The sequence below is a fragment of the Garra rufa genome, chromosome 19 (genome assembly GCF_049309525.1).
Source record: "Garra rufa chromosome 19, GarRuf1.0, whole genome shotgun sequence".
Classification (NCBI taxonomy): Eukaryota; Metazoa; Chordata; class Actinopteri; order Cypriniformes; family Cyprinidae; genus Garra; species Garra rufa.
Genome location: NC_133379.1, coordinates 2,937,624 through 2,950,783, shown reverse-complemented (window position 1 = coordinate 2,950,783; position 13,160 = coordinate 2,937,624). Strand labels below are relative to the sequence as shown.

At 34.4% G+C, this 13,160-nt stretch overlaps 1 protein-coding gene across 1 annotated transcript; it reads right to left on the bottom strand.

The window, feature by feature from the left end:
• Window positions 1-704: 704 nt before the first annotated feature.
• On the bottom strand, window positions 705-1,649 carry LOC141292756 (olfactory receptor 52N2-like). Its single transcript, XM_073824799.1, has one exon. The coding sequence runs from the start codon at window positions 1,641-1,643 to the stop codon at window positions 705-707; it is 939 nt and encodes a 312-aa protein (XP_073680900.1). The 5' UTR covers window positions 1,644-1,649.
• Between the last annotated feature and the right edge of the window lie 11,511 nt (window positions 1,650-13,160).

Genomic DNA, 13,160 nt, shown 5'->3' with positions numbered 1-13,160 from the left:
ATAAGTCACACTTATTTCAGTTAGTCTGACTTATTGTCACTTGATTTGGCTCAAAATAAGTCAGACTAACTGAAATAAGCCTGACTTATTTGGTAAACTTGGTTTATGGAACACCCCCCAGGGACCACAAAACCAGTCTAAGTAACATGGGTATATAGTTAGAATTAACACTAGTCTCCAAGGTGGTGACTTAATAAATTAATAGATACATACATAACATTCATACATACAGTATAACTGACACTAAATAGCATTGTAAACAACTATATCCCCTATTATTTACCAAAATCAACATTTTACCGGTAATACTAAGCATGTGCAAATATCTGCTTTTTTTATTATTTTCATTTTTTCTTTGCACACATATTGCATCATTTAAATCATATAATTGATCATATAAATAAGTTAGATCATACACTTATAATGATGAAAAGAACAAATCAACAGTAATTATTTATTTAGTGTACACCAACTGCATAGCATGCCCTCATTAATTATGCTGAATGTTATCACATATTTATGTTGTTATATTTCTGTGTATGTTTATCTATACATGTTACCTGCTTTTTCACATATGCCTAAACACAAAAATGTATGTGTATTTCACATTTTGCACTTTTAAAATTAACATTTCACATTAAACATCTGAAATCACATTATTACAGTGGTTTTCTTGGATAAATAGATATGTAAATAAATTAATATCAGCTATAATTAACTTTTTTTCTGCAAAGTTTTAACACTTTTTGTCTTATTTCCTTGGCTTGTAAACCATATATAATGGGGTTTAATCCTGGTGGTATAACATGGAACATTACATTCCCAAACTTCCTACTGTCAGCATACTCAGAGAAACGATGAAGAAAAATTGGGACAAAGCCACAGATGAGCAAGATTACATAAACAGTCAAATGAGTGCTGCAAGTTTTTATGGCTTTGCTGTTGGTTGCTTTGTTTTTGCTTTTTAAACATACCATCGCTATTCTGAGATATGTCATTAACACCCACCCCAATGAAGAGGTGAGTAAAACCACAGTAAAAGTTAATCCATATACATTATTAATCACTGTATTTTCACAAGACAGTTTAAATAGTGAAGGATTATCACAAGAGTGGTTTGGAATAAATGATCTGCAGTGGGACAGACGCACACTGAGGCCAATCAAAATCCCCACCGGCACTATTGCAGCAGCCCAGGCTCCTGTCGACAGTTTAACCATCATTTTATTGGTCATTATAGTTGGGTATCGCAGTGGATTGCATATTGCCACATATCTGTCAAAGGCCATGATCATTAGAATAGTGTGGGATGTTGTTCCATATAAATGTACAAAAAAAGCTTGGAAAACACACTCCATATATGTAATGTAGCGCTCAGAGGGATCAGTTAATAAGTCCTTCAGTAAGCGTGGTATGAGAACAGTTGCTCCAATTACATCATTGACTGGTAAGTGACAGAAAAGAATGTACATAGGCTGGTGTAAACTTTTTTCTGCTGATATCTGAATCAGAATCCCAATGTTAGACAAAATTGCAAAGACATAAGCAATCAATAGAAAAATGAAGGTCAGCTGGCTGGACTGATGTGTAATTTGCAGTCCCTCCACTAAAAGTACACTGTATCTGAATGTCAGGTTGTCCATTTGTAACCTAAACTGAACATAAAGATAAACTGGTTATATTAACAGCATATTCAAATAATTTTTATTTTGTTTTGTCTTTAATACTAGCCTGCAGAACCCAAAAAAATACCATAATTGTTCAGAGTTTGATATTGTGAACGTTTAAAATTATAAATAAATAACTGCAATACCTACCAGGGAAGATGGCTGACAGATACAGAGTTGTCCCACCAAATTTATATAGATTATAAATTGAATTATTGCACCCTCTTCTACTCACTGTGGCTTACTTAAACTTCTATTCTCTGAATAGTGTTTAGTTTGTTTGCCCATTTATATGTCTGTCACAACTACTGCGCTCTTGCCATCATACCTCAGGAGGGAAAGTAATTGTATAGCTTATAGTCTTTTCTGTGATTGGTGCACTTCTGACTAGCTTTGTTTGCTGAGAACAGGGTTGGATCATTGCACTTTGAGACCCCTGGGTACACTGAGCTCTCTTTCCACCACCAGTAGGTGCCCTGTATTAAGCAACAAGGTTCTAGTAGAAAAAATTGTATAACACTATTTTAAAAGTGTTTTGTCTCAATATTTGAACATTTGCAGAAATTGTGATCACAATTAAAATGCAATTTATATTGTAGCCCTGTCTAAACAAAACCAACACTGAACTGACTTAGCTAAATAAAAACATTGCTTTTTTGCACTGCTTTATAACAGCATCTGAACTGTCTACACAGAGTCCATAATTCCATAATTTATTCTGCCGTTTTACTGATTTTATTGCTAATGTACATTACAAGAATGCAAAAACATTATGTATGTATGTATGTATGTATGTATTTATGTGTAACAATGTAGCAAGCAGGGAGAGAGCAGAGGCTTGGACCAACTTGGATCAGTAGTATTTATTTATAAAAACAAAGAACTCATGAATGCGGGATGCGAAGATATCAGATACCAACAGCAATAATAACAAACATTAGATACAAACACAGGGCATTATATACTGTCAGGGATTCTATGAGAGAGGAATGAGTCTTAGAAACGGGTTTAGAGACAGGTTTTGGGGTGTCCTTAAGGGTAACAGGATCAGACTTTGATAGAATTTTCTCAGGGGCTGGAGCCGACACTGGAGCGGACTCAGGGGCTGAAGCCGACACTGGAACTGCTCTCTGTAGAGCAGGCACGGAAGCAACCTCCTCTATAGCAGGTTCTGTGATAGCTCTCTCTGGAGCAGGCTCTTGAACAGTACTCACTACAGTGGGCTCGGGAACAGGTCTTTCTAGAGCGGACTCTGGGACTGCCATCTCTGGAGCGGGCTCTTGAACAGTTCTCTCCGCAGTGAATTCTGGAACTGCTCAGTAGTTATAAGTCTAATGCTTCTGTCAAAATTTGATTGATGGCTTTGACCTTTTGACCTTTCCCCTCCCCCACGCCCCTCCCCCGCCCTTTCCCACGGTGCCCACCCACGTGTTTGACCCCTCGTTGACCTAGTGAACTCTACTGACCTTGTTTTGATGGATTGAGCAGGTGCGACGTCAACGGATGACAGGTTTATGGGTTGTTGAGAGGATTAACGACAGGGTTTAACAGGTGCGGGATTAATTTATGACGGGTTTATGGTTGTTGCATCAAATTTACGAGATTCATACCCAGGTGCGGGATTAACTCCTGATGGGTTTATGGGTTTTTGCGTGACCATCCGGTGTTTGGCTGTCATCCGGGTAGAGAAATACAGCAGCTGTGCGTGACCGTCCGGTGTTTGTTGAGGAATGAAGGTTTGTAGAATGTTTCGGCGATTTTACGGTCTAGCCCCCACGTCCGTGTTGTAGGGCATGGGTATCAGATTGCGTTCAGCATAGATAAATAGGGCTTTCCCATCATATCTGCGGAGCATCAGAGCTGTGAAATACATAGACATGGATGCGATACACAAAACCCCTGAGAGGGAATGGGACAAAGATTCTATGGAAGATCTGATTAGGGCACCGAGAAAACCGTACAGCAACAGTTTTAAAATGAGAGAATTTATAAAAGGATAAATATATATACTTTTAAATAATAAAATGATAATACTAATAATAATGCATTTTCTAACATTTGAATCATTAAATCCCTTACGTTTTTACAGTCTAGGGTGAAAAATAAAAGTCAGCGTGCGTGTGTCTGTTTGCCCTCTTTACTCTCATTTACTCATTGCAGGTCTGCCCGTGAGTGCTTCATGAGCTCGCGTTACACAGTTACACTTTTGTTTCAGTCCCTATCACACTGTATGAAAAAGTGACCATACATGTGATGGGTGTATATAAAATACTTGTTCAACAATATATATATTAGTTGCTATAAAAAATATTTATTATTGAAAAGTCTCTATTATCACAACAGTTACGAGTCCATAACCGCATGATGAAGTATATCAACAAAGTCTTTAATGTTTTAAAAATATAAATGATAACACTTGGGCCTCAACAGTGTAACACAATCATGTACACAAACACACATTCAGTCCTCCAAGTCGTATTCTCTTCTATAAATAAGAAATGAATATAAACGATGTGATCACACATGATATAAAACAAAGCAAAACATTTATACTAGTTTTTAGGTAGCGGTAAATATTGTAATGGGGACCCAGCGACGTCAAAATAAGTAAAGGGAAAAATGTATTTAAACAGACCAAACCATATGGATTATGCCTGGACATGCCTGGGCATGTCAGAGGACCTGGACATGCATGGACATGTCAATTTGAAATTGTATCAACCCTTAACCTACCCAATCACAGTAAACTTTCTATATTTCTATATTTTTTTAATAAATATTATTTACTATATTTTTATAAAGCTTTTGTACTCTACAAAGTGAACACCTACCCGTCACACAAAAAGTTCAACACACTTCCATTTGTAATAAAATATTGTAAGTCATTTAAATTATTATAGTAGGACTCAAGACATTTCATCATAAATCACATTTACGTTGTTGTATCAATGTAATATTCAAATGTTTATACAAATTTGTGATCTGATAAGTCCTATAAACATTTCAACCTAAAAAGTGACTTAAGCACAAACACTCACACAAACAAACATGAAAAATAAAACACAAAAAGCAAACACAAAACACAAACAAACATGCAAACTAAAAACTAAAAAGCAAACACGACACAAACTCAAACACAAAACACAAGCAAAAGACAAATTAAAAACATGTAAAACAATATTGTCACTAAAATTTTAAACAAGTATTTTGTTTTCTCAATACGCAAACATGTACGATCACGCTTGCGTGCGTATTATTGTAGCGCAATTTGTGCGGATTAAAGCATAATCATAACCATAAATATGTTTTAAGGTACTGGAATCACACAAATGTCGGGGTAGGACAAAACATCAGCAGCGGCTGCAAACCCCCTCAGACCCCATGAGGGTTAAAAAAAGATGGTTATATATATATATATATATATATATATATATATATATAATTATACATGGCATCAAAGTAACAAACATGTTACTACATCGAAACAAATCATTCATTGTTCATCTTAAACATGTATTCAGCATTTAAGTTTATTGATCACATAATTCACTTATTTTAAAGATGATCTTCACGTTTATAAAAAATAAACCTTTAAAATACTTTTAGGCGATCATACATTTAAAACATCGTAACAAACAGGTTACTACAGCAAAACAAATCATTATTCAACGTTTATTTTATATTTTTAAGTTTATTGAAGTTATAAAACATAGTAACAAACATGTTACTACAGCAAAACAAATCATTATACCACATTCAATTTATATTTTTAAGTTTATTGAAGTGATAAAACATAGTAACAAACAAGTTACTAAAGCTAAACAAATAATTCATTGTACATCTCAAACAAGTATTCAACATTTAAGTTTATTGAACTTATAAAACACATCTTGCACTTTTTAAAGACGATCTCCATGGTTATTAAAATTAACATTTGCAATACTTTCAGGTGATCATAAATATAAAACAAACATGTTACTACAGCTAAAGAAATCATTCACTGTACATCTTAAACATCTTAAACAAGAATTCAACATTTTATTTAGGTTTTTGAACTTATAAAACACATCATGCACTTCTTTTAAAGATAACAAAAAACATCTATAAAATTTATAAAAATCATAAAAAATTTAAGTTTATTGAACTTATAAAACACATCTTGCACTTTTTTAAAGACGATCTCCATGTTTATTAAAATTAACATTTGCAATACTTTCAGGCGATCATGTATATAAAACAAACATGTCACTTCAGCTAAACAAATCATTATACAACGTTCATTTTATATTTTTAAGTTTATTGAAGTTATAAAACATAGTAACAAACATGTTACTACAGCAAAACAAATCATTATACCACATTCAATTTATATTTTTAAGTTTATTGAAGTGATAAAACATAGTAACAAACAAGTTACTAAAGCTAAACAAATAATTCATTGTACATCTCAAACAAGTATTCAACATTTAAGTTTATTGAACTTATAAAACACATCTTGCACTTTTTTAAAGACGATCTCCATGGTTATTAAAATTAACATTTGCAATACTTTCAGGTGATCATAAATATAAAACAAACATGTTACTACAGCTAAAGAAATCATTCACTGTACATCTTAAACAAGAATTCAACATTTTATTTAGGTTTTTGAACTTATAAAACACATCATGCACTTCTTTTAAAGATAACAAAAAACATCTCCATGGCTTTTATAAAATTTATAAAAATCATAAAAATGGCTTACATTATGTTCTTCGAACATTGAAATCCATTCTGTGAATGAAATATTTGCAAAAATGTTTCAGTTGGAATATAAATAAAACTCTATGGTCCTCCCAGGGATAAACTCCAATGTGAAACTGATGCTCCAGACCCTTCAAACAGACTGATTCGTGATGGTGATGAGTAAACCAGATGTTCTCCTTGAAAAGGAGTTTCCCTACAGACAAACTTAAATTTCAACTAAAGAATAATTTGTATTAGATTTATTTCACACCATTCGCTTTAGATGGCTAAAGTTTCTTATTTTAATCATAAACTTCAATGTATATCCCCCTCACACACACTTCTTTTTGAGTTGTATCTTTTAGAAAATGTAATGGTTATTTTATTTCAAAAACATGTTGCTGCTTTTAAGGTTATATAAATAAAAAATATAGAAATATAAATCTGGAGCCCAATATCTGAATATCATTATTGCTGTACTCATACTTTTCTGAAGGATCTTTATCAGCATAATAAATATCGGGGATAATTAGCCTTCACTGAAAATACACTATTCTTCATCTACTCTAAAATATATGTAGACAGTCAGCATATGTTGATGGTCATGTCTTTGAATTGAGAGCTTTACCCAATTTTGGGCCATAAGGATGTTACTACATATGAGAAAAGACACCACCAAAGACATCTCATGTTACGTAGACATGCATTCTTCGAATACCCACTGACTTTTTGCGTGAATGACACAACACATGTGAGGAGTGTTTTCTGGGGGTCTCCTGAGAATATACAGTTGCTCTGAAAAAGTCATTCTGACACATACGAGACTCACGTTGTAAGGAGAAATCTCCACAGCCCGTCTCATGAACGCTTGACTGTAATCGCAAAACACAACACCATTATACACTGTTTTAATTTGTTTATTCAATTATTTAACACACATACTTAAATTCAAATTTTTACACCTGGTACTTTATCAGTCTGATAAATGTGCGGTCAACACTGTTCGCGATAAAACGGCAATCATGCTACCGTGTAAGTTAGACACAATGTTGTTTAGGAAAGTGATGTTTTCATCAAAGTCAGATTATACCTACTTCTTAACATTTAAAATTTTACTCTTAGGTTCCAACGCCGGGGAACCGGGTGAGATATGTTAATCCTTCAACATATTTTACAACATATAGCTTTTTCTAATTGTATCAGTAGAGCTTGTTTCAACTGTTTATGGCCAATTTAGAGTAATAGAGTCAACCTTATCGTCTATTATACAAACCGTAAGCAACAACCTAAATTCAATAAAACCAGTTACACATCATGTAAGAAAGGCCTCATAATGCATACAGATTACAGAAATCAGGACAAATCTGTTCACATCTTGTTTGTTGGATTGTATATGACTTTAGACGAGACCTTCTCTATGTAAGCCGTCAACTTTCAGTGATTATAAATAAATTGAAATTCAGAAAATCACTCTCTACCTGAGAGTGGTTGACTAAATGAGTATTACTTTTAGGATGTTATCTCCATAATAATCCGATGAACCGTCAACACAAAAAGTAAAGGTTCAGTGTTTTTTACTACTATTATAACTGAAACATATCTTGCCATTGTGCTCAAGGCTGCAGGATCAGTAAAGTTTAACACTTGAGACACAAAACAAAGAAATTGGTGCACACAAAACACCCTATATAACTCAAGAGCCCAAGTCACCAGGAAAATTACCGTATGAAAACAGAAAGTTCATTTGTGATCGTTTGGGTATATTTTTATGAAACGTTATAAATAATTTTATTTTCTCATGCCACTATAACATGACCTCTTGTTCAGATAGCTGAAGACAATGTTCATGCTTTATTTGTTGTTCTCATTTATTTCAACATTACCGCTTGAAGGAGTAAACCTACGAGTACTAACCATCGGCCATGTGCAATAGCGTCTACCTTTTTTTCTGTCTAAGTAGCCTTTGTAAGATTTGCCAGGGGTACTATGTCACCTTGGTGTAACGTGATTACAATTAAGAAACATAACATTATACTACATCCCCTTGAAAAGGATAAAGACATTTATGCAAGAAATATGTATCAGCAAATACCTAATACTGAAATCCTCTCTTGTAAACTGATTTTTATATTGACTCGGATTGTCCCCCCACTATAGCTGTACACCTTTTCTCATTGTTTTAGACGAAGACTATTCTCAGACTAGTCTCAGACAGGAAAACTAGAACAAGCACAGTATATGAGAATTAAATGAAATTTACTTTAGAAAAATGCTTTTTTCCCCAGTCTGTCTACGAGGCAGTCAAGAGACAAAAGGCCTCAGTCTTCCTCTGCTGCATGTAATCTCATTTGAAAACACAAAGTTACACGTTACAAGTTGAAGATGGTTTGGTAACACCATTTATTTATTTATTAATAAATAAATCACACTTGTTTTGAGCGAAAAGGATGATTCTTTTAGGACAGGGTTTTAGTTTTTGTTCCAGGAAACACAGGCAACTGTAGCTATGTGTTGTCATGTGGTCATGTTTTTGTCACCATATCTTAGTAATCTGGTCTTTTTATGAAAACATGCGGCAAACAATTTTTACCATATCTTAGTTCTCTTAATGTTTCACGATTGTACATGTTTGTTTAGCTTAAATATTTGTTTTAAGTCTGTTACAAAAGTGACAGACATTACATTTATATGTATTTTAAATCATTACGGTAGAGTTACAGGTTTTGGGTAGTTTAGGGTAGGCAGCAATGAAAACTAAAATGTGACAGACACGAACAGCACTCAAACAGTCCACCGTGTCAACTTTTGATAAAATATTGCATTAAATGCCGCTAGGACAAGCTCTGTAGCAGTGTTCATTAAAACCTTGAAATGAATATAAAAGTACAAATATTCATAATGACAGTGTATACCCTAGCAACACAACAGATCCCTGCTAAGTACAGAGTTCAGAGCATGCCTACAATTGCTAGATATCTTGACCTTATTTGTGTGCGAAACGTCGCTAAAGTTTTTCATAGCGTTACACTTTAAAACCAGAACAATTGTACCGTTTTCCACAATTGCGTTCTTTCTCATTGAAATTTGTTTAACATTCAACTGTAATTGTTAGACCCATACAATTTGTTTCCTAGTTTTTTGTTGATGCAGTAACAAGCTCTTTGTTTATTTGCGTCGATATTTCTGTGAATTTGAATCAAATATTGTTTTTATACTTTAAGACTACCCTAGTTTTTTATCAGAAATAAGAAACACTAATCATTTTCTACTAATCTTTTTTATTCAGAACTTCATGATTTTATTCAAATCATTAAATTAAAATTGTACTCAGAGAAAAGAATAATGAATAAAGTAAGACAACCTTTTATTTCAAAAATATACAAGTAGTAAAGAAAATAATCACACTGCCGTTACAAACAGTGGTCAAGCCACAAAAGAAAATCTCTGAAGGCCAATATGTTTTCGCCAAGTATAAAATCGACAAAAGAATCAACGATTTCACATTTCATGGATTCATAATGTTTTGAAACCAGCGAAACACATAAATCTGTTACATACGTGCACAGACAGAGAACTTCATCAATTCCAAACTCATCTCTACATGCAGTCATCAACATACCCAGAATTTCTCTGGTGGTTACGCTGATTGTCTTTTTGCTGTTAATATAGACGATTGCCACATCAGGCCATGCTTCGTTTTTCAGGCTTCTTACAATCTTCATTTCGTTCTTGAGGTTTGTTATACGTTTAGTATCCCCCGTAGAATCATGATTCGGATCGCACTCATCGTCGATGACCGTGTTCATCAGTTTGATCATTTGTCCTCGGTAATACGGTTTAAACATAGAGTCTATGATGATTTTTACACCGCACATTTTTCCAGCGGCACAGCTGCACACCGATTGATCATCCGCAGCAGCGCCAGACCTACAGTTGTGCTCCATCAGGTTTGGCGTAGTTTCAGACATTCTTTCCAGAATTCAGTTTTTCCCAAGACGTAACCGTTTCCTAGAATTTCGGATTTGACCGTTTACTCCCAAAAGTGTTATTAGCAGTAAAATTGCAGCAGAGCCGTGGTTCAGTAAAACAGGTTTGTTGTTGTTTTGATCAACTAGATGTTGCAGTAGCTCCGTCGTCCAAACCTGGTTATGTTCACAGTCCGGGTGAACTCAGTTACTGCAGAGTTGATGACGACCTCAGTTGTTGGTTTTACTAATAGGGTCCACCCCTCACCCTTGTTGTAAGGTCTAAGAGGGTTGTGGCCGGAAGGCTTGAAAATCAGTCAGGCACCCAAGATAAGTTTCGCTCAAGCTAGTTATAATATTTTGATTAAAGATTATAGACTCAAAAAAATAAGATCCACGAACCAACTGGTAACTATTATACCAAAGATAATGATAGGTTGTTAAAGATTTTAGTGCCAATTCCATAATAAAATGTTTCAAATAAATTTACAATTGTGATAAATAATACATGCAACACTAGACATCAAATGTTTAAAAGGTGTAAACATATGATAAAATTTGAATAAAAAGAGGCAAAAGGGAAATTTTATTCAATAAATGTTTATTAAAACAATTAAACATATAGCAAGAAACAGAGGAAAAAAGACTCAATGCTTTACAATTTTGTTGTGCTGCTATACATCCAAAACATATTGATGCCCACAATAAAACACTGACTGCGAAATTGGTCTAACTTGACTGAAACAGCTTGTCAATGGTTGAGAAAACAGTTTTTAACACAGGTTCGTCGCTCGCGTCTAAATATAGATTTGTTGTGCAGCATCCGAAAGGGTTGTCCTCAGGAAGAGGCCAGGCGTCATCACACTCATACTCAGAGTCATCATCAGAGTCCTCCTCAGAGTCATCATCAGACTCATCCTCGGAGTCCTCCTCAGAGTCAGACTCGCTGCTTTGAGACAAAACTTTTCTTTTATATTCCTCCAGATATTTCTTTACCCTTATGTGATGATTTTGATCGCGATGCAATTTTCTTTCAGATTCCTCCCGCTGTTTGTTTACCCTTATGAGATGATTTTGATCATGATGCGTTTTGTTCCAACAGGCAGATAGGCGTACGTATTCTGGTCTCGTTGATGCAAGGTATCTCATACCGGGCGTGACAGCATCCCACTGATAAACGTACCTGATTTTTCCACCAAAATTAATTTTTGTCCAAATTTGATTGTAGAAGTACGTCCAGTCTACGGCCGTTAAAAGCAGATAGCTACATTCAGGTATACATATATCTTCATAATCCAAAACGTAGAGTTTCACAGTCTGCAATGACTTGTCAAACACAAATCTCCCCGTACGATCCTCAGACACTGTGAATTCTTGTTTCGCAAAATCTTCATCTTCATCGAGAATCTTTATCAGACCGTGACTTTCCTGGTGCATTTCCATTTCAACAAAATTTCTTGCCGATGTGACTGACATTGATCTTGTTTCAGGGGTGTTTGGAGGCCTTTGTACCAATGTAGAAACCGCGTCAAATTGAGTGTCTGTAAACTCTGTAGGTTGGGGGTGTCAAACACCAAGGATGGGTCAATATTTACATAAAAACACACCTCCCCAATGTCCAGACCAATGGGTATGACTGTTTTATTTACCACCTAGCCATCGGGAGAATACGTCCCCAATATCTACACAAATATAACTCACTAGACCCGAGCTAGTAAATTAGATGAAATGTTTCAACCAGATAAATGATATAAAAGTAAAAAATAGTGGTTAGTGTGCATTTTCTACAGCATTGTTAAAAATAAAAAAAGAAAGTTTATTAGAAACATATTTGTTGTAAAAACAAAACCATTAAAAAGTTGGGCCTTGGTTAAGTTACTGCGGGTTAATTTTAGGCGGATCATTTCACTGGAATCTAGAGAAATTTTTAATCTTTGTTAAAATGTATTTTATATATTTTAAATGTTAAATGTATTTTAACTAATTTATTTGTCTCCCCATCTTAAAACTTGACCACTGTTTGTAACGGCAGTGTGATGATTAGTGTTTCTTATTTCTGATAAAAAACTAGGGTAGTCTTAAAGTATAAAAACAATATTTGATTCAAATTCACAGAAATATCGACGCAAATAAACAAAGAGCTTGTTACTGCATCAACAAAAAACTAGGAAACAAATTGTATGGGTCTAACAATTACAGTTGAATGTTAAACAAATTTCAATGAGAAAGAACGCAATTGTGGAAAACGGTACAATTGTTCTGGTTTTAAAGTGTAACGCTATGAAAAACTTTAGCGACGTTTCGCACACAAATAAGGTCAAGATATCTAGCAATTGTAGGCATGCTCTGAACTCTGTACTTAGCAGGGATCTGTTGTGTTGCTAGGGTATACACTGTCATTATGAATATTTGTACTTTTATATTCATTTCAAGGTTTTAATGAACACTGCTACAGAGCTTGTCCTAGCGGCATTTAATGCAATATTTTATCAAAAGTTGACACGGTGGACTGTTTGAGTGCTGTTCGTGTCTGTCACATTTTAGTTTTCATTGCTGCCTACCCTAAACTACCCAAAACCTGTAACTCTACCGTAATGATTTAAAATACATATAAATGTAATGTCTGTCACTTTTGTAACAGACTTAAAACAAATATTTAAGCTAAACAAACATGTACAATCGTGAAACATTAAGAGAACTAAGATATGGTAAAAATTGTTTGCCGCATGTTTTCATAAAAAGACCAGATTACTAAGATATGGTGACAAAAACATGACCACATGACAACACATAGCTACAGTTG

What these genes read in the sequence shown, in the direction of transcription:
- LOC141292756 (XM_073824799.1), bottom strand. Translation starts at nt 1,643, where the DNA reads ATGGACAACCTGACATTCAGATACAGTGTACTTTTAGTGGAGGGACTG.